Below are 24,751 nucleotides of genomic sequence, written 5' to 3' on the forward strand. Positions count from 1 at the left end.
GAAAAACCAATAGTCAATGGATTTAACTCAAGAGCCATCAATTATTGACTTATCGAATGAAACATTGTGATTATCATGGCCTTCCAAATGACATAATAGAAATAAAGACATTTAATAACGATATGTTTTTTGTCAAATAGATGGCAAGATACAAAGCATTTGATATCACAACTTAGAAAAAGATTCTTGATGTTTGGTGATTTTATTGGAGGTAGGCACAACTCTTAATGGTATTTGAAATATTTTGTTTGAAGGAAGTTACAAAGGTTTCAACAATGATCAAATCATAGGATGGTCTTTCTATTTTAGAATGGAACATTACTGATGGTTGAAACAATCTATCAATTATCCTCAAAAGAAACAAAGTTCAGTGTATGTGGCAAATACAATTTGACGCATCTTACACTTTCTCAACATATGATCACCGCTCATTGTAAAACTTGTCCCTAAAAAGGGAGATAATGTCACAAACATATATCCACTGTAATTATTATCTAGATAATAGAAATAGGTAGAAGTAGATAAAAATAGATTAATTTCATAATAACTTCTAGAGAAGTTATTTGGAAGCTTTTTAGATGTTTTGACTTTACATATATTTGTAGTTGATTGGTAGGTTAGAAACTTGGTCAACATGCTAACCATGTACTACATGTATTTATACCTTGTGGAACAAGTTAATTATGTAGTACCCATATAAAAAACTTGCCTTATAAGTTAAAATACATGTCATACATAGTTAATATATTTTTGAAGGTTCTATAGAATGTTGCCACATAGATCTTATGTAGATAGTATATATAGAGGCAAAAGTAAAGCCTTCTTCACTCTTGTTAACTTCTTTTTTGATTCTAATCTAGATTCAAGAGTTTCTAATTTCTTTATCTTTTAACAATAGCCATTCTAATTTTTTTTTAATATACACATTTCTTTATTTCTACTTTGTCACTTTTTTTTTTTACACAAATTTCATAAGTTTTTGCATCTTCTTTCACTTCATGTCTTTGATAATAGCCATTGTTGTATTTTGTAAAATTTTCTTGGAAATGCATCAAGTACTTGACTATAGAAGATAAAATAGAACTTTCAATAAGAAAATTTTAAAAATCTTAATAAAATCCTAAACAAATTTTAATTAAATTATAATAATGCTAATCAATGTTTAATTAAATCTCAATAGAAGTCTCAAAGAACTTAAAGAAATACATAAAAAATATCATAAATTAATTTTAAAAGAATATATAATAAAGAAATATCTAAAATAATATAAAAATAAAAATCTTAATTTAATTTTAATTAAATTCTAATCTAATACTCAAAAAAAATTAAATAAATTTTAACCAAATCTTTAAAAAATCCTAGTTAAATCCTAATTAAATCCTAACTAAACCTTTGACCAAAATTTCATGAAATCCTAAATCTTATCCTAGAATAAATCCTAATAAAATCCTAAATCAATCCTAATTAAATCCTAAATCTTAATTCTATATCAAATCCTAATAAAATCCTAAATCAAACCTAATTAAAATAAAAATCCTAATCCTAGACCAAACCATAATAAAATCATAAACCAAACTTAATCAAATCTTAAACAAATTCTAAATCTTAATCAATTCCTAATTAAATCCTAAATCCAAATCAAAACTTAAAAAAATCTAAACAATCTCAAAAAAATTCTAAGTAAATCTTTATTAAATATTATAGAAATTTTAAACCTCGATAAATATTTATTAAATAATTAATTTTAATTAAAATTTCACCTATCCTTTAATCTAAAAGCAATTTAAAATCACACAAAATTTGAAAAGAATTGAATTCACCAATTAAAAGCAAAGCTTTCAAAATATATTGAATGTTGGCCGCCCTCCTTCTCCAACTTGAATGTTGATCTTTCAAAAAAGATTTTTCTTTGCTAAACTATTTAATTGCTACAAAAATTGGCTAGTATGTAGGTATTTAAGTTTAAATTTTTCTTACCAATTTTTGCTTCAATCAAATTAGTAAATTTTATAAGATTACAAAAACCCTCAATAATCCTAAATTTCAATTATCTAAGAGCTTAATCCACAAAAACCCTCAATTATCCTAAATTTTAATTATCTAAGAACTTAAACCACAAAAAAATTTATAAGCTTCAATCTAATCAGTCGATTGGTATTAAATGTTTTAGACATATTTACAATAAGTAAAATAAAAAATTGACATAATTTAATTTATTTATATACTACAAAATTCAAAAAATCATTAAATTTATAAACTTCTTTTTATTTCTTAAAATCCAAATCCGTTGAATATATCTCTCACTTTGAAAAGCTTTCAAAACCTTTATATATCTTCAAATTATATGAAATTAATTCTTAAATATCCTCTCACAAGTTTTCTTTCAAATTCCACTTTCTAATTAATCAAATAACCTTGGAGTTTTCATAGATGGACAATTTTGTGCCTTGAGGTTTGATTTCAACCTTGGTTCACAACTATTCCTCTTTGAATACCAATTCTTGGTATTTTGAGCTAATTTTTGCTAAAACCTATTCTTAACTTTCTTCTAAAGATATTTATATTAATAATTTAGCTCATTTATTTTGATTTGGCTTATTTATGATTCTAAAAATTAAATAAAATTTTCTTAAAAAAATACAATATTACCACTTATTATTTTTTACTATCTCTTTATTTATTATTTATATTTTTAAGATATTTTATTAAAATAATTTTATTTAAGCTCTTCTATAATAAAATATTTTCTTTCTTCTTTGACCTAATAGCCATGTTACTATATGATACTAAGTTATAACTCAATAATGTCAACCTTATAAAACGAATTCTACTACAGTTGCTAAGCTACTAACTATGGCTATGACAACCAAAGAAGAAATTTGGTTATTCCGCCTTTTAAATAATATTTTAATTCTATAACATCCATCAAAATTTATTTTATATATCAATCAAAGAGCTATTACACTTGTTAAGAATCCAATTTTTTACAAACATATTAAACATATCAATATCAAGTATTTCTTTATCCACAAGTTGTAAGAAGAAGAAGAAGTTGATTTTTAATTCATTTTTTTACTTAAAAAAATTATTGATATTTTTATAAAGCTTCTTCTTTACAATCATTTAGTTCAATTGTGTTTAGTCTTATCTTTTTCACCACCAAAATAGCAAGAGAAGAATTATTACATTTGGCTTTAGAAAGTTAATATGAACAAATGGGAGTGTTGGATAAATACATATGAATGTAAAACAAAACTAATAGATATATAGAGTAGTGAAAAATTAAAATAATTTATTCTATGTAATGTATATGTGATTTAGTTTGAGTAGAATTCACCTCACACTCTTATTTTGTTTTAAAGACAATTATTGTAAAATAATTCAAATGCTACTACATAGATCTAATTCATAGTCACATTTTATATTATAATTAGTTATAGAATGAGTGTGTATGTATTAAACTCCAACTATGGATAACACTAACTTGCTTAACAATGCATAGTAACAATAATATAGATTTAAATAATTCTTATATTAACGATATTTTTATACTTTGTATAAATTCAAAATCATCAGTTTCATGTAGATTCTAAGAGGCTTACTTGATTATAAACGAAGATGCAAAGGTTGTAAACACTAACAAATCAAAATCTACTTTGAAGTAGAAATAGATAAGATGCACTACTTCTTTTTCTAATATGCATTTAATGTTAGACAAATTTTGCACAAATCACTTCTAAAATGATATATTATTTTTGATTCTTTTTGTATAAGATTTATTGACATAGAACATAAGGATGGAGGTCGGCCATGAGTCAACTCATACAACAGAATCTCTTTTTTGCAAAAGTACTTAACCGCATCTATTCCAAGTTTCCTTCTCTTTACAATAATTCTTTGTAGGTCACAATTCCTATCAATCTCAATACTATGCTTAACTACCAATAGTTACTATTGAAAATATTTTAGAGAAAGATACAAGAATAGCTAAAAGTAATAAGCACACACATACAAAATACACACACACATAAGAAAGTATATAGAAGGAGAGAGAGAACTTCTAAACAAAAAAATTATATCTTCTTTGTATGCAAAGAGAAGGAAGAGAAGATAAGTAGTTTCTCTCCACTTCATTCTAAATATTATAGCTACAATATTTGTTATAACTATAATGAATGTTATGGAGAGTGTCGGCTATATTTAATGCTCTCAATACTCCTCTTTATTCATCATAATATTTATATAATATAAAATTTATATAAAATTATAATCTATATTTTTTTATAATCTTGTATGATCAATAGTTGCTACATATTTAAAATCTTATTTAAAAAAATCTTATTATATCCAAGTACAAAAATCATAGATAAAAGAAAAATAATACAATATCATTTTTTTTTTAATTATTTAAAGAATTCATTAACTTTCTTGCTTAAGAAAAGTAAGTCACCTCATACTAATGCTATAAGTAAGTTGGCAATGGTTGCACGTAAGAAGAGCTTTGATAAAGAGATCAACATAGTTATTTGTAGATTCATTTTTTTAAAAAATTTAAGTGCTTAATCAATAACCTAGTCTTGGATATATCTAAAATATTTTGGATCAATATGCTTTATCTTGTTACCTTTAATGAAACCAACTTGCATTTTTATAATATAAGCACTATTGTTTTTATGCAAAATAATTAAAGAATCACTATATAAAAGTTTATTAGTTATCTGAATGAATTTATTAATTGATTGCAATCAAATACATTCTCAAGATGCTTCATGTTAGGCAATAGTTTTTACATGGTTGGATGAAGTTGCAATTATAATTTGCTTCATTGATTTCCATGATATTACAACTCTATGTCCTAAAAATACATAGCATGTTTGAAATTTAGTTGTTGCAATATCAAATTTATATCCTACATCACAATATCCAACGAATTTTAGATCTATAAGTCGTATATAATATATTCTTAAGTTTTTGATATCTTTTGAATAATATAATAAATATTTGATACCATTCTAATATTGTAGTCTTTGATGTACACTATGTCTTATAAGAAAATTAATTATAAATACAATATCTGATCTTATAGATGTAGTTAAATATAAAAGTACTCCAACCGCTATAAGGTATAGATATTGATCTCCCAATCTTTCCTCCTCTTTGTACAGATGGTATGGATTTTCACCATCATAACCATGTCCAACCATTGGTATTGAAAATAAATAAGCATCAATCATATTGAATCTTTATAAGATTCATCTAATATATGTTAGTTGATAGAGAAAAATGCTACCATTTTTAAGATGCTTAATTTGAAGATTAATGCAAAAAGTTATTTTATCTAGCATTTTCATTTCAAACTCATGGATGAGTAGGTTAATAGTTGCAACACATGTAGATCTAATACACGCTAGGTTAAGATCATCAACATATATAGCAATGATCACAAAACCAATTTTATCTTCTTTGATAAATAAATAAGGAATTAATGGATTACTTATAAATTTATTTGTAATTAAATAATCTTAGAAATATTTATATTACATGTTTCTAGATTATTTTAGACTTTGTAAGGCCTTTTATAATTTAATACCATAATATTATCCTATAATAGGTGCATTTGGAATTTCTGTTTCTAAACCAGGTGGAATTATCATATAAAGATGTATACTCCACTTTGATGGCATTTTTCCATTTTAACGAGTCAGAGCGATGCATTCCTTCCTCAATGGTTTGAGGTTCAAGATCCTCTTCCTTGCAAAAAAAGCTTTTGCAATTATGGATGTAAATGATTTATTTATTATAATAGATGGTCTATTTCAAATGTTGTTTGTAGCACAATATAGAATAGATAATTTTGTACTCAATTTAATTTTATTCCTTCTAATATCAAGATTTTGTATTGCATGAGGTAAAGATATAATTTTCATAGACACATCACCATTAATTGATAGTTCCATAGGTTTAGAAGGAATTTCCATAAAAACAATATCAAAATTAATGGATGTTATAGCCTTCTTTTTACATGGTTGCTTATCTGATCTACAAGTCTTTTTAATTTTTGATGTTATAACCTGAGGTATATTAATTAGTAATATTACAATCTTTACAAGTACATTTTGAGCCTTATTAATAAAAATTCTTGTAATCCAAGGTGTATCATTGAAACCATCATGTGTTTCATTTGTGATTTATTTTAGATACAAAATTGTAGAATAAGTAGTTATTTTCAGAATGTAGATACCTAGTGTATAGTGTAAACAGGGATAGATAACTGTTGAAAAGGTGGTTCAGCAGGTAGAATGGACGAATAGTCAGGAAAAGTAGTTATCATCTGTAGTATAGGAGTTGGTATCTTGGGGTAGTATAAGGAGTATGGAAGAAGGGAAGAAAATGCCGGACTGTGAGGGTCGTAAGCCGAGGACCAAAATGTGAGAGTCGTAAGCTGACGGTCAGACTATGAGAGTCGTAAGCTGAGGGCCAGACTGTGAGAGTCGTAAGCCGAGGGCCAGACTGTGAGAGTTGTGAGCCGGGGTAAGCTTGGTGCTACCTCTTTTCTTTTGTTTGTTATTTTCTTTGAATAAGAAGATTGAAAGTTTCTAAATATTATGAAGTGAATTATCGAATGGAAATGTGATTGGTATTATTTGAGAAGAAGAAAGATTAAATGCTGAAATCTGATTGTAGTTCAGCAGAGAGAATGAGTCTGTGTTTGTGTGAAACACTGTAATGTGAATGGCAGTTTTGTGTGAAGAATTCCAGTGATTGGAATGAGGATAATTGTGTGCTGAAAGCTGTGAGGGCACAGTATTACAGTTAGAGATTATGAGGATGAATATATTGGTGGAAATAGCAGTTATTGGTATGACTGAATTGCTGTAAGGAAGAGACCGATAAGGTGAAGGAGGAGATTGTAGTTTCCTTATGTGTTCAGATATTGGAAATAGAGACAATACATTCAGGAGGTAATTGTTTGTATGACCCTAACGTGAACGCTTAAGCAACTAGTCATTCTCCGTGTTCAAATCCCCCTATACGGGTTTATACTCAGAGGTTTCTTTCGGAATAAGTAAAACGAGCAATCACATTTTGGCGCCGCTGTCGGAGAGTGATAATAGCTTTGAGTGTTAGGAATTAATTACCAAAAGTGTGAGAAAATTGGCAATGGAAGACAATTTCAGTAGTGTTTGAAGAAAGAGTATGGTTATTAAGAATGAGAATTTAACAGCAAAGAGAATAAAGGAATTAAAGGAAAGAACAGAGAGATCGCAAGCAAGCAATTTGTTGCATAATGAGCGAGATCATAAATTGAAAAAGAAGCATCGACAAAGTTGGATTAAGTCGTGGTTGCATGCCTATCAGCATATTCGATCATATCCAGAAGACGATCGATCTCTAATATTTGAGAAGTACATACCATTAAAGAAATTTCTAAGAGCACTCACGAAGAGCGCTGCTAATAGTCCAGCAAACCTTTTGAAGCCGTTAATGGAAAACGAGGAAGGCATAGAGGAATTAGGTATCCCACTGGATATCTTCTCAATTAGAAATACGTCCGATCCTAACAAGATTGGTTCTGAAGATCAGCATAAATCACTTGCCAATAAAGACCAATTCAGAGTATATCAAAACCTATCGTTTTCACCTCATATTCAACCAGTAAAATTATTTGGAGATAATAATAGTCAATCAGAAAGGCCTGGAAGTCCGAAAAAGACTTTTACGAGAGACAATTTTTATTTTAATAAGAAATTGAGTAGAACATTGGCATCTTTAATGACGTCCGGAGGACCAGCAGTTCCGATTGCAGTTCAAATGGGTGCAGTGGGTGATCGAACAACTAGCGTCGCGCCATTACCTAATTTTTAGGGTTTGTCAGATGCGGATCCAGATCAACATTTATCTCAATTCTTGACGGCGTATGTAGCCAATAATGAAAGAATAGAAGACATTTGGCTGAGATGGCTGCCAGCGACATTCAAAGACACAGCGTTTGAATGGTATAAGTGCCAACCTGTGGGACAATTTATCAATTGGGAGGCATTGAAAAATACATTTTTAGCCCATTTTCGAATAATTGGTTTTGAAGAACATCTTAGAGAAAAATTAATGAACAGCAGAATGGTACCAGGGAAAGCGATACAATCATCTTATGGTCATGTAGCAGATATACTTCAAAAATGGCCAAATAACCAAATGTCGAAATCATTTGTGTTGTCCATATTGATTAATGGACTACACCCACTAGAATTGAAAATGTTTGTAAAGGAGGCCCAATCAGCCACCATTGCATCATCTCTTGAGCGAGCAAAAGTATGGGAGGAATGTCACTATGACCAAAACTTAACAGTTGGAGCCACGATGATTCCATCTCAAGGAGGTTATCAAATGACAAATTGAAATGACGCATCGGAAAGTTATCTGGGAAGGAATGATTATGATACAATTCCACAGGGAATAGTGGATGCCGTTCCATTGCAAGCTGTACCACCATCATCATCACACCCATATACGCCTTATTCCACGTATCAGAAATCAATACCTAAAAAGGAATCGCCAAATACATTAGTATCAAGGGATCCCAATGAGTCATTGTTGTTAACATTGACAAAAAAAATGGATGAATTGGCTGTGAATCTGGCCAAGGATAAAGAAAAAAGGCATAAACCAACCAATATGCATCCCAATGTCTGGTGCAGCAATTGTAAGGGGCAAGGTCATTTAGTAAGAGAATGTCCTTCACCACCCCAAATGACTGTAGAATGTACCTTTTGCTGGGGCAAGCATATTACCACCAACTGTTGGAATTTACGGAAGCAACAACAACTCAGTAACTAGATAATGACTCAACCAACTTTGTGGGATGTCAATCAAGTACAGACGAATAATAGGTTTGGCTGGAATGAAAATCGAGGGAATAAGCAAAACAGGAATTATTCTAATTTCTTCAACTCTGAATTTCACCAAGAAGGTGTATCCAATACTCACGGATTGGTGATGAACCAACCAGGATACCATCAATATCCACCTATGACAAAGCCAATGCTAGACTCTATAGTAACAATGGGTCAACCAGGATCCTTTACTCATCCGACATGGAACAGACCTAGCCGTTATATACCAGTAGAGACACCCATTATCCCTCAAGGAGTTGGCAGGAGACCACTTCGTTGCTATTGTTGCAGACAAATTGGTCATTATGCGAGTAAATGTCCTAATCCAAGGACTAGTGATGACTATACTCCAATATGTGGAAATTGTAAGCAGTCTGGTCATACTTATCAGTAGTGCAATGCGCCCTTTAATTATAATAACCGGGACCAGTAAATGTAAACAAGCCAACCGATGGAGGACAAAGGCCCAGTTCAACGAGACTCACCAATACATCGTATCGATGTGGTGAACGTAGTGCTTACCAGAGGCCAACAAAAAGACAAGAATCCAATTCAGGACATGGATGAACTAATTACAGGAGAGTAAGTAGCACCATCCACGGGGCTAAACGAACCAATATCAGTATTGGGACGTATCCCAATATTGAGACCTCAACAGACTGAGGAACCCAATTCAGTTCCACGTGCCAATTTACCGGGACAATCAAGATCGATTCCAACTGACCAAGTACTAATACATGTACAGTCCAATAAAAGATCTTATGCATTAAAGGAATCTTTAGTGATAAACAAGTTGGCAAAGTTACCAACGGCAATCTCAATCGCCAGGAAGAAATTACTACTGAACGGAGTAAAATCGAAACCAATGAAATGCAAAAGAGCATTGGGAATTACTCTCAATATGGAATCCTATGACATTTTGAGGGATTTGGATGTTATTCAGCCTTCAATTACAATGAAGCAACTTTTGGTTGTAGCATTGGAATGTCGATCTACATTGAATTCAACGTTAATATGACGAAGATCCCGCATTAAAGAAATTCATGAAGTTAGCTTAAATCCAGATCCGGGAGCACCAACAATCGATGTATCAATCGATGGCATTTTAATTCCAGGGGTACAAGTCGATGGTGGCTCCAGTGTGAATTTAATGAATGCAGATATAATGGAGGACTTGGATCTAAAGCAATTGCTACCTACAACATTGATATTACGAATGGCAGATCATAGCCAAGTTAAACCAATGGGTATCTTACGGAGTGTTCAAACTATGATTACGGATATTGCATATGAAATCGACTATATCATCTTTCGGTTACAATGTTCGACTTTATCGTATCCAATTTTATTGGGACGACCTTGGCTTTATCAAGTAAAGGCCAAGAACGATTGGGGTTGGGGTACTTTGGCAATTGGCAAGGGCAGAGACAAAATGGTATTATAAATGTATCTAGTACACTATTATGGGGAATCTCAATTGCCAGCATCTGAATTAATATCGGACGATGAGCTTAGCTCCGATGATGATGCAGTAGTACCAATTACGGAGGCGCCTGTGGAGGCAGCACTACACCCTGGAGTAGTGTATTATTGTGGAGGTCCGAGGGAGTACTTGATATACCCGACGGACTCAAAAAACTCGGATTATGTTAGTACTGATTGGATGACCAAGTATGATGTGCACCATGTTAGTGCCCTGGACACAGGATTCAGTACTTCATACATGTCAAACTTACCGACTGACTTTAAACCAGCACGGGGGTTGAAATAGAACATTACCGTTGTACCTTTATGTCAAACTATCAACTTGGCGACCACAGCAGAACCTCGGACAATTAAGGTGTATGAAGGTATTAAGGAACAAGAGTTGACATGCTAGACCGAATTTTTCTTGCATCATAAATCCGCTTTTGCTTGGACTTATAATGATTTAAAAGGTATTCCCGTTAAAGTCTGTGAGCATCGTATCATTTTAGAAGAGAACGCTAAACCGGTATGGTAGAGGCAACATTGCCTTAATCCTAAATATTCCCTCATGGTGAAAGAGGAATTGGACAAGCTTCTTGCGGTTGATTTTATTTACCCAATACCAAATAGTGAGTGGGTTTTTTCAATCGTGATGGTACCAAAAAAGAATGGAAAAATACAAATTTATCAGGATTTTTGGAAACTTAATGCGGCCACCAAGAAAGATTACTTCTCATTACCTTTCACGGACAGTATGGGTAACATATTGGTATTATCACTAGGTAATAAAAGAATAGAAGTGGGGCACCAGTTGAAGTCATTCTGTGGTATTGTTTTGGGTTGGTTGAAGTGCCTTTTTCTTGTATTTCTTGTATTTTCAAGAGTAGTAGTTCCAGTTAAGAGTTAATAGTGAGGAGCCAGTCACAAGAAAGAGAATGCATGGTGGAGACCCATAGATAAGAACTATTCCGGGCTCGCAGTCATTCAATTTTGGAACTGGAAAAAGTGAAGGGTCAGTTAGTAATAGAACGAGAAAAGACCGAGTTATTGGCATAAGAGAAATTAGTATTGAGTGACCAATACAGATGTGAAACGGAGCGGTTCAGGGCTGAAATTGAGGCCTTGAACGCCGAGGTGACAAGATTGGCAAAGGATTTAGTCAACATTGGTCAAGCACAAGTATCGACGTTGCCAGTTCTCGAAGTTCCAGAAGAGAGGAATCACTTTCAGCGCCAGTTGGAATTGAGAGATGCCCACATCCTAAAATTGGAAGCTCAAGTCCGTGAACTGGGCGAGTACAATGAAGACCTTTCAGCTCAATTGAAGCCGGAGTCGATGGAAGGATTGGAGGAGGATGAAGATTTGCAGTTGGAACCAGAATCGGTGGAACCAATAACAGATACTGCGGCAATTGATTAATTAGATAGGCCAAAGGGATTATAATTTTTGTAGAGTTTTGTTAGATAATTTTTAGATAAGTATCAATTTAGTGTTTGCGAGGATGCTGCACAGTTAGGAGTGGGGCTATGTAGAATAAGTAGTTATTTTCAGAATGTAAATACCTAGTGTATAGTGTAAACAGCTATAGATAACTGCTGAAAAGGTGGTTCAGCAGGTAGAATGGATGAATAGTCAGGAAAAGTAATTATCATCCATAGTATAGGAGTTGGTATCTCGAGATAGTATAAAGAAGATGGGAGAGGGGAAGAAAATGCCAGACTGTGAGAGTCGTAAGCCGAGGGCCAAACTGTGAGAGTTGTAAGCCAACGGCCAGATAATGAGAGTTGTAAGCCGAGGGCCAGACTATGAGAGTCGTAAGCCGAGGGCCAGACTGTGAGAGTCGTAAGCCGAAGGCCAGACTATGAGAGTCATAAGCCGAGGACCAGACTGTGAGAGTTGTGAGCCGGGGTAAGCTTGGTGCTACCTCTTTTCATTTGTTTGTTATTTTCTTTGAATAAGAGGATTGAAAGTTTCTGAATATTGTGAAGTGAACTATGGAATGGAAATGTTATTGGTATTATTTGAGAAGAAGAAAGATTGAATGCTGAAATGTGATTGTAGTTCAGCAGAGAGAATGAGTCTGTGTTTGTGTGAAACACTGTAATATGAATGGCAGTTTTGTGTGAAGAATTCCAGTGATTGGAACTAGGGTAATTGTGTGCTGAAAGCTGTGAGGGCACAGTATTACAGTTAGAAATTAAGAGGATGAATATATTGGTGGAAATAGCAGTTATTGGTATGACTGAATTGCTGTAAGGAAGAGACCAATAAGGTGAAGGAGGAGATTGTAGTTTCCTTATGTGTTCAGATATTAGAAATAGAGACAATACATTTAGGAGGTAATTGATTGTATGACCCTAATGTGAATGCTTAAGCAACTAGTCATTCCCCGTATTCGAATCCCCTTATACGGGTTTATGCTGGGAGGTTTCTTTCGGAATAAGTAAAACGAGCAATCACAAAAATCTTAACAACTTCAATTTCAGCTTAAGATGTTTCAGGATTAAGATTCATTGTAAAAATTTCTAGTGCTCGAAATATAAGTATTATATTTTTTTATTGATTAGATACTCCTTATTGAAGAAATAAAAATTAATTCTCTTTAAAATGATAATTTTGAGAATGTGCATGTAATAATATACCAGTTGATGGATCAACAATAAGAATAATACTTGGTGAATCAAAACCAATATATATACCTTCTTATCAATGAGCTTCAATGGTGCATCATTGAGGTTCTAGTATTGGAATCCAAACATGGCAACCAAACATTTGTAGATAACATACATTAAAAACATGACATGAAATAAACTCTTATATTATAATAATTTTAAGAAAAGAGTGACAGAGGTATATTAATGCTACAACATGCAAAATTGCATGATTCCACATAGATGCACATAAATTTACCTAAAAGAGTGGTCAGATAATGAATTGTATATACTTTATAAATGACTTTGTAAGTCTATTTTGAGTATGTTCATGTAGAACACCATATGTCAACTCAATCTTTGTTGCAATATAGTAGTCTTCATAAGATTTTGATGTAAATTCTTTTGTATTGTTTTCATAGAATAATCAAGAAAATATACTCAAAAATAAATAAGCATAAATATTAAATTACAAACATCATATTTCAAGTTGATAATAAAGAAACATGTGATTGTTTGCCTGATGCATCAACAAAGATAAAAAAAAAAATATCAAAATAGTCCAAATATTGGATTAATAGGACTACAAATATCACCATACAAATTTTCAAGCATTGATAGTAATTCTCATCAAAGTTTCTAAATTGAAGATCAAACAATCATTTTATCTTATATACATGTATGATGTAATTTTATAGAATTTATAATTATAGATTTTAAATTATGCTCAATTATATATGGAATTATCTTTTGAAATAACATAGATTTTGGATATCCCAATTGTCCATGCTAGAGAAAAAAGCGACTCTTTGTAATAAGTGATGCAAAATTAAATATAATAGGAGGCCAGTTTACAATCTGATATAAACCATTTATTGCAACAAAGGCTTTTTCAATAATTTTATAATTTTGTGTAAGAAAAAAAAAAAAAAAAATTATAATTTTATTTCTGTACAAGAAGTAGATAAGATATGAGATTAAGATGACTTTGAAATTTCATGTTCCTATATTGTTGTATAAGTATAACAAATGCAAAAGAAAATGTAGAGAGTTTTTTCAATCATTTCTTCTTTAGAGATATTTTGTCCACACAATTGTAGTTGTAAGACAATACAATAAATTTTACCATTGAAATTATTTATATTTTGAAAATCCAAGACACTAAAATGTATCCAATCATAATATGCATGTAAAAGAAAAATGGTCTTTTGATGATCAAACATGGATTTAAGATTCTTTCAAAGCTTGGCTAGATCTTCCATTTCTAAATATTGATATTACAATGCAAGTGTAAGATGACAACAAAAGAGAAAAAGTACTATCCAATGGATAGCAAGAAAAATAGAAATACATATAGTAAAAAATTCTTCAAATAAAATTACATCTAAGAGTTATTTTGTAAAAAAAATTATTTTTTTTCATTTTTTTCCATAATAGATAATTATTTCTATCAGCGACTAATGATAGAAATAGAAGAGCTTAAAAATATTGGGATGTAGTGATAATAGTTGAAAACATAGTAGAATTAATTAAAGATATTGAAGCACTCATTATAAATTTGTGAAGAAAATATAAGATCAAGTGAAAAAAGGTTGAATAAAATGCATCTTAAAATGTACATCAAATAAAATAATAAAGTTGAACTTAAAATAAAAAATTCTAAAAATTTTAAGAAGTTTTTTTTTTTTTCACAAAAATAGTGGACTGCTGCAGTAGTAGTAAATGACAGATGGTGGACGATAGATAGCAACAATGACAGTGACGGTGATAGCAACAATAGAGAATGATGTCAACACTCACATTGATGATAGATAGTGATGGCAATAGTGACGGGGATGACAATTCAACAATGGGATTGTGAAGGTAGGTAAGAGCTAACAACAAGTAGTAGCAGGCAAGCAACAAGCAAGCAACAAATAGGCATGGCAATGTAGTATAGGAGAAAAAAATAAAGGGAAGATGAAAGGCAAGATATACACATATTTTTAAGAATCAAGATTAGTGCACAAGAGCAGTTGTGTTGATAACATGTTGAAAATATCTTAGAGAGACACAAGAGTAGCTAGAAGTAATGTGCACATATATATAAAACACAGACACACATACATACAAGAGAGTACACAAAAGGAGAGAGAGTTTCTAAATAAAAAAAACTATATATTGATGTGGTTGTCTCTCTTCTATACAAAGAGAAGGAAGAAAAAATAAACAGTTTCTTTCTAATTCATTCTAAACACTATAGCTATAGTATTTACTATAAGTACAATGAATGTTATGGAAAGTACTGACTATATTTAATGCTCTCAAGAGTTACATACTACTTTTATTCGAAATGCAAGTTGAGAAGTAAAAATAAAGTGAAAAATGATTATCATTGTTTTTATGATATAAGTTCCTTAGAGTAGAAACATGTGATTGTAGCAAGGAAAAAATTGGCCAAAACATGTAGCAAAGATAAAAATTCCATAAGGAATACAAAAACTCATAAGAATGTTGGCATGTAAATGAAATTCACAATCATGTCTATTATTCTAAGTTTGAGCAGCTCTCTATCTACTTTGAGCTTAAAATGCTCCAACATTCTCTTTCTAGTGATCCAACTTCCATGTCATGTGGATTAGCAAAGTATGAAGAAATTAAAGTTAAGCCACAAAACTTTGCATGTTTTTGTTATAATATAATTAGGATTTTTATACTTTTTGGTATCATTCTATAAATGATGAATTAAAGCTTGCAACTACTTCTTGCACAATGTTGTAGAAAAAAAAATATATTTTTCTTAAAAGCAGTTATATTTCTTGGTAGAGATGCATTACATAATTAAATTAGAGAATTACTTGTCTTGAAGTAAAGAAGTTGGTATACTGATATTAACTTAGGGATATTATATTAAAAAATAATTATATTCAAAATAAATAAAAGAAGAAAAGTAATCTTATTATGATTTTTTTTTTTTTTTTTTTTTTTTTTTTGAGGTTTCTAGACTTCTGTATATAAGTTATTATATTATTTTTTCTCAATTTTTTAAAAAAATCTTAAATACTACTAACAGTTATTAAAATTTCAATTATATAAAAAATGTGCACATAATTTTTATTATTATTATTATTAGTAGTAGTATTTACAAGAAATATAAAATTTTAAATTAAATACATTATTCCTGATGTAAGTTTATTTGCACCAGAATAGTAATTCATAAAATAATTCCTTTTAGTGCCTCTGGGCAAAGAATACTCGAAAGCTTGCACAAGCCTGGCCACGCTGATTTGCAGCAGCAAGTTCCCCAGAGGCATGCCGGGACACTGGCGTCGACCAGCTCCGAAAGGAATTAACTGGAAGTGAGTGCCACCGACGTCGACGTCGCAGTTCAAGAAGCGATCAGGATTGAACTGGACTGGATTGGGCCAGTACTTGGGATCTCTCTGAATCGCGTACAGGTTGATGCACAGCTGCGTTCCGGCTGGGAGATCGTACCCGCACACAGTTGTCGGCACGATGGATTGGTGGGGCAGACTGAGCGGCGCCGGAGGATAGAACCTCATAACCTCTTTCACCACCGCTTGCAGGTATGGCAGGTTGGGGAGGTCGGTCTCGGAGACAATCCTGCTCTTGCCAACTACAGTATCGAGCTCCTGTTGGAGCTTGCGCATGCACTCAGGATGGCGCATTAGCTCTGCGATTGTCCACTCCATGGCGTTGGAAACAGTGTCGGTGCCGGCTAAAAGCATGTCCTGCATTCAATAATCATGAGTTAATCCTACGATTACGGCTCCGGAAATGTGGAGTGCTGCGTTCATCAGAAGATTGCGTAACTTGCCTGAATCACACTCCTGATGGTAGCGTCCTCGAGGGGGCCGTCACCGCTCACAGTTTTCTGTTCAAGAAGCAAATCCACGAAGTCCTTGGCCCTTTCAGCGGTGGCCTGGTCGCTCGCCGCTTTCTTGATTTCAAGGAACTCTTGCAAAAATGCGTCCAAGTCAGCTTTCACCCTCTTCAAGTACTTTACGTATCCGGAGGCGATAGAAACCCATTTGAGCCATGGGATGAAGTCACCGATCATTGGCGTGGACGAAGCTCTGAACAATTCGAATACGAGCTCCTTAAAACGGTGAGCCTCCATTTGCCCCTTTTCGTCAACCGTAAAGAATCTGCAATAACCACAACTCGCATTTTAGTCATCAACTTGCATAAAACACAATGTGCGCGAGACAACTTCGAAATCAAGATCTGGGGGAGATTTTTAACCTTTTGCCGAGGAGCATGCGTGTGATGTTGTTGGTGGTGAGGTGCCCAAGCTTCACATGGAGCTTGACTTCCTTGCCAGCAGCTACGTCTTCATGAATCGACGTCATCATTTGGTTAATCTCCTCTGTGCGGGGAGTCCGAAATGACATCAGTCTCTTCGGCGTGAAGAGGTCCATGGTGCAGATCTTCCTCAAGTGGCGCCAGTGCGCTGCGTAGGGCGCACATACAATATTTCGGTGATCGTTAGTGAATATCTTATCAGCAGTGGTGGTAGGCCGATCAGCCCATTCCTTGTCTTGTGTCTTCAGAAACTCATGTGCGGCTTCAGCTGTGGACACGACCAAGAGCGGTTTACTCCCGATACGCATATACATGATGGGTCCGTATTTCTCCGCCATTTGCATAAGATTTCGACGCGAGAAATCACCGATCTGATGTATGTTGCCAATCAGAGGTAGCGCCCTGGGCCCCGGGGGCAACTTCCCAATCTTCTTTCGCAGCTTCATGATCGTTAACACCATAGTGGCGATGGTCACACAAGCTGAAAGCACAACGTGCCATTCTGCACGCATTCCACCGATTTCCATCATCTGGACTGCCGTCAGCTGAGTCGCGTTAGCAGAGTCTTGAGCTGCGATTGCCATAGCGCCACCTATCTTTCGGCTATCACCCCCTCCTTCACCTAATATCGTTCAAAGCATGTTTGCAACGATCGCATCGGGTAGTCCCCTCCACGTAGCAAGCATATCGTCTTATAATAGTTCCAAGTCTCTCGTCAGCGATCCTGGCATTCAAAATCCCACGCTGCAGTCAATTGTCAACATCGAGCAACAGTGGAATCGACATCAGAAGTCAGATTCTAGTCCATCAACCATCAGTCAATGCAGGTCGACGTCTTTCGATCAGTTGGGATCCTTTTACAATCTCTTCGGCCCTTTCTTCAATGCATCTAGAATGCTTTCACTGCTTTGAATAGCAATCTCCTGCACAGTCAATTTTCTGTAGATATATCCTTTCCCTTCAAAGCTGGAGGCGCAACCTACTGCGACCGTTTCCTGCCTGTGTGAATAGGGTTCTGCATTTGGTTGACTGCTTTCAAGCATGCATATCCGTACGTACTGTCTTTTACCTTGTGTAGGGGTACCATCGTCTGTATTGTCTAAACAATATATAATAATAACAATAATAATTGATATTTGTACGAATATTTGTACAATGTTTGATATTTCTATGAATATTGTATGATGAAAAAATTATGAAATTCTTTTAATTTTTTTTATATGTAAATAATCATAGAATAAATGTATCATTTTAGTCCGTACAATGTATTGGCTTTTCTACAATTAAATTATTTGTGGTTCTTTGATATATTTTTATTTTAGAATAATATCATTCTGACGTCTTTTTAAATGTAATTATATAAAATTATATAAATAAAATTAATTAATTAATCAAATTTATGTATTAAATTTGTAATAAAAGATTAATAGTTCATAGATTTTGAAGTAAAAATAATTAATAATATATATGTATATATATATATATATATATATTATATTTATGCTTTTATTTTATAAATTATATTAACTTTAAAAATATTCAATATGTTGTTAAGTTGAAACTAAGAATTATAATTTGATATTTGCAAAGATAATGATAGCAAAAAAAGCAAACATTCTCCAAAAAAAGATTTGTGTTACAAAACATCTTAGATTTTATTAAAGTATATATATATATATATATATATATATATGTATAAATATATGAAAATATATTATGATGAAACTCCTTATTATATAATCAACTATCTTCATATAAGTTCTAAGAAAAAACATGTAAATAGCATCCATTGTAATACCATATTTTTTTTATTTGATGGAAGATAAGAGTTCTTATAATAGCTCATTAATTATTTTATTTAGTCAAATTATATATAAAGAATATTAAAATAGTAAGTTCTATTTAATAGCATAGTTAAAGTTTTAGGAAAAAGAATTTATCTAGATTTTATACATATATCTTATTTTCCATAGTTTTAAATTGATTGTAAGAAAATATTAATAAATGAATAGAATTCTACTTGTAGAAGTAAAATTATACTATTATTATAGGACTTTTTATCCTATTAACATAAATTATTATAATTACTAAGATAAAAAGAATCTTTGTTATATTATCTTGATTCTTATTAGACTATATCTCTATTATCTATCTCATTCAAAACAATGGCTATGTCCATGTTTCCATAATCACAAATTTCATATTTATGTTCAAGTATCCTTCAATCATAGTTATATCCGTGACCTTCAATAATGGTCTTACCTATGCCACTTAATCACAACTATGGTCTTTAATTATAGCCATGCTTAAGTAACTTCTATTGTCCAACCTAAAATTGTGGTTGGTCTCTTTAGCTAGATAGCCCATCTTAATTTGATTTTGCTCTTTAATCCAAATCTATAATAATTTGACCTTGGATTTTAATTTTTTTTATTATCAATTGCCAAGTTTCATAAAAATGTTACAAGTTGCATCTTATCATATTAAGCAACACTTGAAAGAAAGACCTTATAACAAAGGCTGTTGCAAATTCACTTCTTTGGACCTGATAGAATCTTGTAATTATATCTTTAGTTGATAATAGACATACTTTCTTGCCCTTGTTCAATTCTTGTCTAATGTCATGGTACCTTATTTAATTCCAATTTGAAGGTCTTTTTCAAATTTTTTTAGTATCATAATGTCTTATTTGATTTTAATTTTTGTAATTTTTTATTTCTAATTTTATATGGCAATGGCCTTGCTTGTTGCTAATTTCAAGCTACTATATCATGGATATACATATTTATTCTAATAACTACTTAAGTAATATGAATAGGTAGAAGTAGATAAAAATAGATTAATTTCATAATATCTTTTAGAAATACTTCCTAAAAGCTTCTTAGATACAACTTCACTTTTATACATGTCTATAAGTGATTGATAGATTAGAAACTTGGCCAATAACTAGCCATGTATTGAATGTATTGATAGCTTATGGTACAAGCTAATGATATGGCATACATATAGAAAACTTGCATTACAAGTTCAAATATGTGTCTTACAAATTAGACATGTGTTGGAGGTCTTATAGATCATCACTATATCCCTCTTAGATAGATAGTACATATAGAGGCAAGAATGAAACTTTATTCATTTTTATCAACTTCTTTCTTATTTCCAATTTAAGGATCTCTAATTTTCGTATCTTATGACAATAGCCATTCTAGTTTTTTTTAAAATATATATATATTTTATTATTTTAAAAAAAAATTATTTATTTATTTGCTTTCATCAATTTTTTATCTTTGATAGATTAATAAGAGTATATTTATAATTTCAAAGCTTTGTCTCTTTTTGATTGGAGGCAAAGAGAAATAAGATTGGTAAGTAGTGAAGATATAGAGATGATTGAAGTTGCTTCAATATCTACACCAAATTGTGCTTGTTTTCCTATTATGGAATACTATTCAAGCATTAAGAAAAAAATATACATATTTTATTTAAGAAGTTTAATGGTACAAGATCAAAATATTGAAGATTTATTAATCAAGTAAAACTGATAATTGAACTTTAATTCTTAAGATATTCAATTCCAAGATCATAAGTCAAGTTTATTAGTATTTTTTTTCAAGTTCTATGTTATTATGGTTTTCATCTTTTCTTGAATGACATGATCTAATATTGAATAATTTAGAGATTTTTTTTGGTGTATTTTTGATTCAAGTATAGAGAACATGATGCAATTTATGTACAAAGAAACAAGATTTGTATTTTACAACAAAGCAATCAATTTATAACATTGTATACTTCATAATTTTAACAACTTATGATTGATATTAAGTGGAATGATGCTGCACTAATTAAAAAAATTATTTATAGATTACAATATGAAGTAAAAAAATTGATACTCAATTTTCCTAATTCTTAAACATTAAGTCATATAATTGACTTTTCTACGAAGAATAATAATCAATTTTTTGAATTTTGATCCAAAAATTATACAAGAAGACTTCAACATTATTTTAATTCAATGAGAATATCAACCTCTTTTCAACACATATGTTCAAAAGTAAAGGATATGCAAATTAATGTGATATGTTTCAAATCTCTCATTGAGTAAGAAAAGACTCATCATCATTAGGAAAGATTGTGCTTATATTATGTAGAATCTAAACACACTGCTTAACATTATTCAAAGAAGCAAAGCAACTATAAAATAAAGAATATGGATGTCAAAGAAGATAATATGTTAAAAAATAAATTTATTTAGCTATAATAAAAACCATGCGGCTCAAACCTTATACAATACCTAATACAAGTTCTATTCTTTCTTCAAAATCTTCTCTTTGTTTTATAATAGATATTAATTTATGACCTAAATATCACAAAGCTTGTATCTTGTTAGATTTAAGAGCCTCAGCTTGTTTTTTAAATGAAGAGTTTGTTGAAAGATGTAGCATATCTTTAATGAAGAAAACAAAATATATTCATGTAAAAGTCATAAATGGTCATCTATTATCTTTTAGAGATGTTACTCATGAAATTCTTCTTATAGAAATAGCAATTAATGGTTATAGTAGCTTTGTAATATTTAATATTATTATATTTCTTTCTAATCTAATCATTTTAGGTTTATTGTAGCTAGTAAAGTATAATCATCAAATAAAATAGATTTCTTGTAGTCTTGATTTTTTTGAAAATACAACTAAAAGTGTTATTAAGCAAATAAAAAGTTATAAGTCTAGTATAATTAAATCCGTATTTATAAATGCAAGTGCTTTTTTGCATGTTACAAAAGAAGAATCATCTTGTATTATTTATGCCACATCTATTTTTAATAGTCAAAAGATATTAAATTATATTCTAAGTCAATATCAAGATTTTAAAGATGATTTTGAAAAAAAAATATAGATCCTCTTCTAAAACATTATTCCTATAACTATTCAATTATCCATCAAGAAGGAGCTCAACTACCATTTAAATAAATCTATAATTTATTATAAAATGAATTACTCAAATTTAAAGAATACATTGAAGAGAATCTAGCTAAAAATTTCATATGTCATTCCAAATCTCCAATAAGAGTTCTAATCTTATTTGTTAAGAAAAAAGATGAATCATTGCAAATATGTATTGATTATCAAGAACTCAATAAGATTACTATTAAAAAGAATTACCTTTTATCTTTGATATTTGGACTTCTTGATTAATTTAATCAAGCTAAGATCTATACAAAAATAGATCTATAAGGAGCATATAATTTAGTATACATCAAAGAAGGAGATAAATAGAAGATTACATTTTGAACTAGGTATAGACATTTTGGATACAATGTCATATTTTTTGAAATTATAAATATATTAGTAATTTTTTAACAACTAATAAATGATGTTCTTTGAAAATTTTTGGAAGATTTTATTGTTTGTTATGAAGAAAACATCTTAATTTATTTTAAGAATATAAAAAAATATGAATTTCATGTTTGTCATGTATTACAAAAACTAAGAGATGCAAGGATCTATACTAAGATAGTAAAGTGTATATTTTATGTCATTTAAGTTGACTTCTTAGGATACATTATTTCAAATAATGTCTTCATGATAAATCCTACAAAAATTCAAACCATTATAAAATAGAAGATCCAAAAAAAAATAAGAGATGTTCAATATTTTTTGAGATTTGCCAATTACTATAAAATCTTCATCAAGAACTTTTTTCAAGTTGTAGCTCCACTTTTACATTTGACTTGTAAAAATAAACTTCAAAAGAATCAAGAAATGGAAGCAAAATTTGAAGCTTCGAAGACAACTTTTGATTCTACACCAATCTTGTACCACGTTGTTATGTGATAACACAACTATATGGTGAAAAATAAAAATATGGATGTTATTATAGAAGAAGCTAGTAAAAAGATGTAGTATAAAAATAATGATAAATTATAAAAAGATAGTAAAAAGTTTAGTTATAATATTACTTTTTGTAGAAGAGTCTTTTATTTACTTTGTAGAAATATAAATGAATTAAATTAAAGTAAATGAGATAAAAAAATAATATAGGCATATTTAGAAGAGAATTAATAATATAGATTTAAAAAAATATATAGATTTAATATAGGTTCAACAAAAAATCATCTCAAATTATCAAAAATTGATATTCAAAGATGATTGGTTATTAATCTAAGTCAAAATCAAATCCTAAGGCACAAAACTATGCACCTACAATGATTTTAGGATTTTTTTGTCAATTAAAGAGTGGAATTTGAGATTGGACTTAAGAATAAAAATTTATATATTAAATTTATATTTTTTGGATTAATATTAAGATTTTGAGGGATTTTCAAAGTTAGTGATGTATTTGGTAGATTTGGATTTTGAGAAATAAAAACAAGTTTATAAATTTTAAGATTTTATAAGTTTTGTAGTGTGTTTATAGGTGAAAATTAGAAAGTATATTTTTGTACTTATTTTCAATATGTGTGAGTAATTTGAAGTCAATTGGAAATTTTAATTGAAGCGTATGAGGATTTTTGTGGATTATGATCTTGAAAATTGAAGTTTAGAGGGCCAATGAAGATTTTTAAGATATCTATCAATCTGAAAATTGCATTGTAATATAATTTTTTTCAAATATAATTAGCTTAATTTCTAATAATTATAAATTCTTTAGAATAAATTGAATAGTGAAATTAAGAGATCATGACTATGGAATATCAATATCAAAGTTGGAGAAGGAAGCTAGCCGATTCTTGAGTGGAGTTTTAGAATTATTGTCCATTTGATATGTGCAATATTTTTCAAATTATTTATGTTTTTTTATAATTTAATTATTGCAATGTGTATAAATTTTGAGTCAAAATAATTGATTCAATCATTAACTATTAAAATTTTTAATTTACTATAAGTTTTATTAAGAGTTTATTTAAGATTTAGGATTTGATTAAAGATTGATTAGGATTGATTTAAGGTCTAGAATTTGGTTAGGATTTTATTAGGATTTAAAAAAATAACATTTGATTATAATTTAGAATTTTATTTGGATTTGATTAGAATTCAATTAGAAATTAATTAAGATTTAATTAGGATTTGATTAAGATTTTATTAGAATTTGACCTAGGATTTTATTAATATTTATTGGAATTTTAATTAGGATTAAATTAGGATTTGATAAAAATTTATTTAAATTTTATTTAATATTTTATTTTTAATATTTCTTTAGGATTCTTTATTATTTCTTTAAAATTTTTTATTTCTAATTTTTCTAATATTTCTATTTTTTCTTTAAAAATTAATTTTTATATTTTTTTAAATATTTTTTTGTTATTTTTTAAGATTAATTAATGATTTCTTTATATTTCTTTTGTATTTTTTTAAATTTTATTTTAGATTAATTAAATTTTAAATATGATTATTAAGGATTATTTAAAGTTTATTTAAGACTCTATTAAATTTGGTAGGA

The 24,751-nt window shown here is 30.2% G+C and overlaps 1 protein-coding gene across 1 annotated transcript; it reads right to left on the minus strand.

Moving 5' to 3' along the window:
* Positions 1 to 16,090: 16,090 nt before the first annotated feature.
* Positions 16,091 to 17,975, minus strand: LOC112289071 (cytochrome P450 71A22). Its single transcript, XM_024534024.2, has 3 exons — positions 17,255 to 17,975; positions 16,827 to 17,157; positions 16,091 to 16,740 (listed from the first exon to the last, which is right to left on the minus strand). Exons 1-3 carry the CDS (start codon positions 17,896 to 17,898, stop codon positions 16,150 to 16,152), a joined length of 1,566 nt encoding a protein of 521 aa, XP_024389792.1. The 5' UTR covers positions 17,899 to 17,975; the 3' UTR covers positions 16,091 to 16,149.
* Positions 17,976 to 24,751: the final 6,776 nt, after the last annotated feature.

Source organism: Physcomitrium patens, chromosome 11, assembly GCF_059467195.1.
Source record: "Physcomitrium patens ecotype Gransden chromosome 11, ASM5946719v1, whole genome shotgun sequence".
Taxonomy (NCBI): Eukaryota; Viridiplantae; Streptophyta; class Bryopsida; order Funariales; family Funariaceae; genus Physcomitrium; species Physcomitrium patens.

Coding starts and splice junctions, on each gene's coding strand:
- LOC112289071 (XM_024534024.2), bottom strand. CDS start 17,898: ATGGCAATCGCAGCTCAAGACTCTGCTAACGCGACTCAGCTGACGGCA. Junction 17,158..17,254: donor CGCATGCTCCTCGGCAAAAG/GTTAAAAATCTC, acceptor TGGTTATTGCAG/ATTCTTTACGGTTGACGAAA. Junction 16,741..16,826: donor CCATCAGGAGTGTGATTCAG/GCAAGTTACGCA, acceptor TATTGAATGCAG/GACATGCTTTTAGCCGGCAC.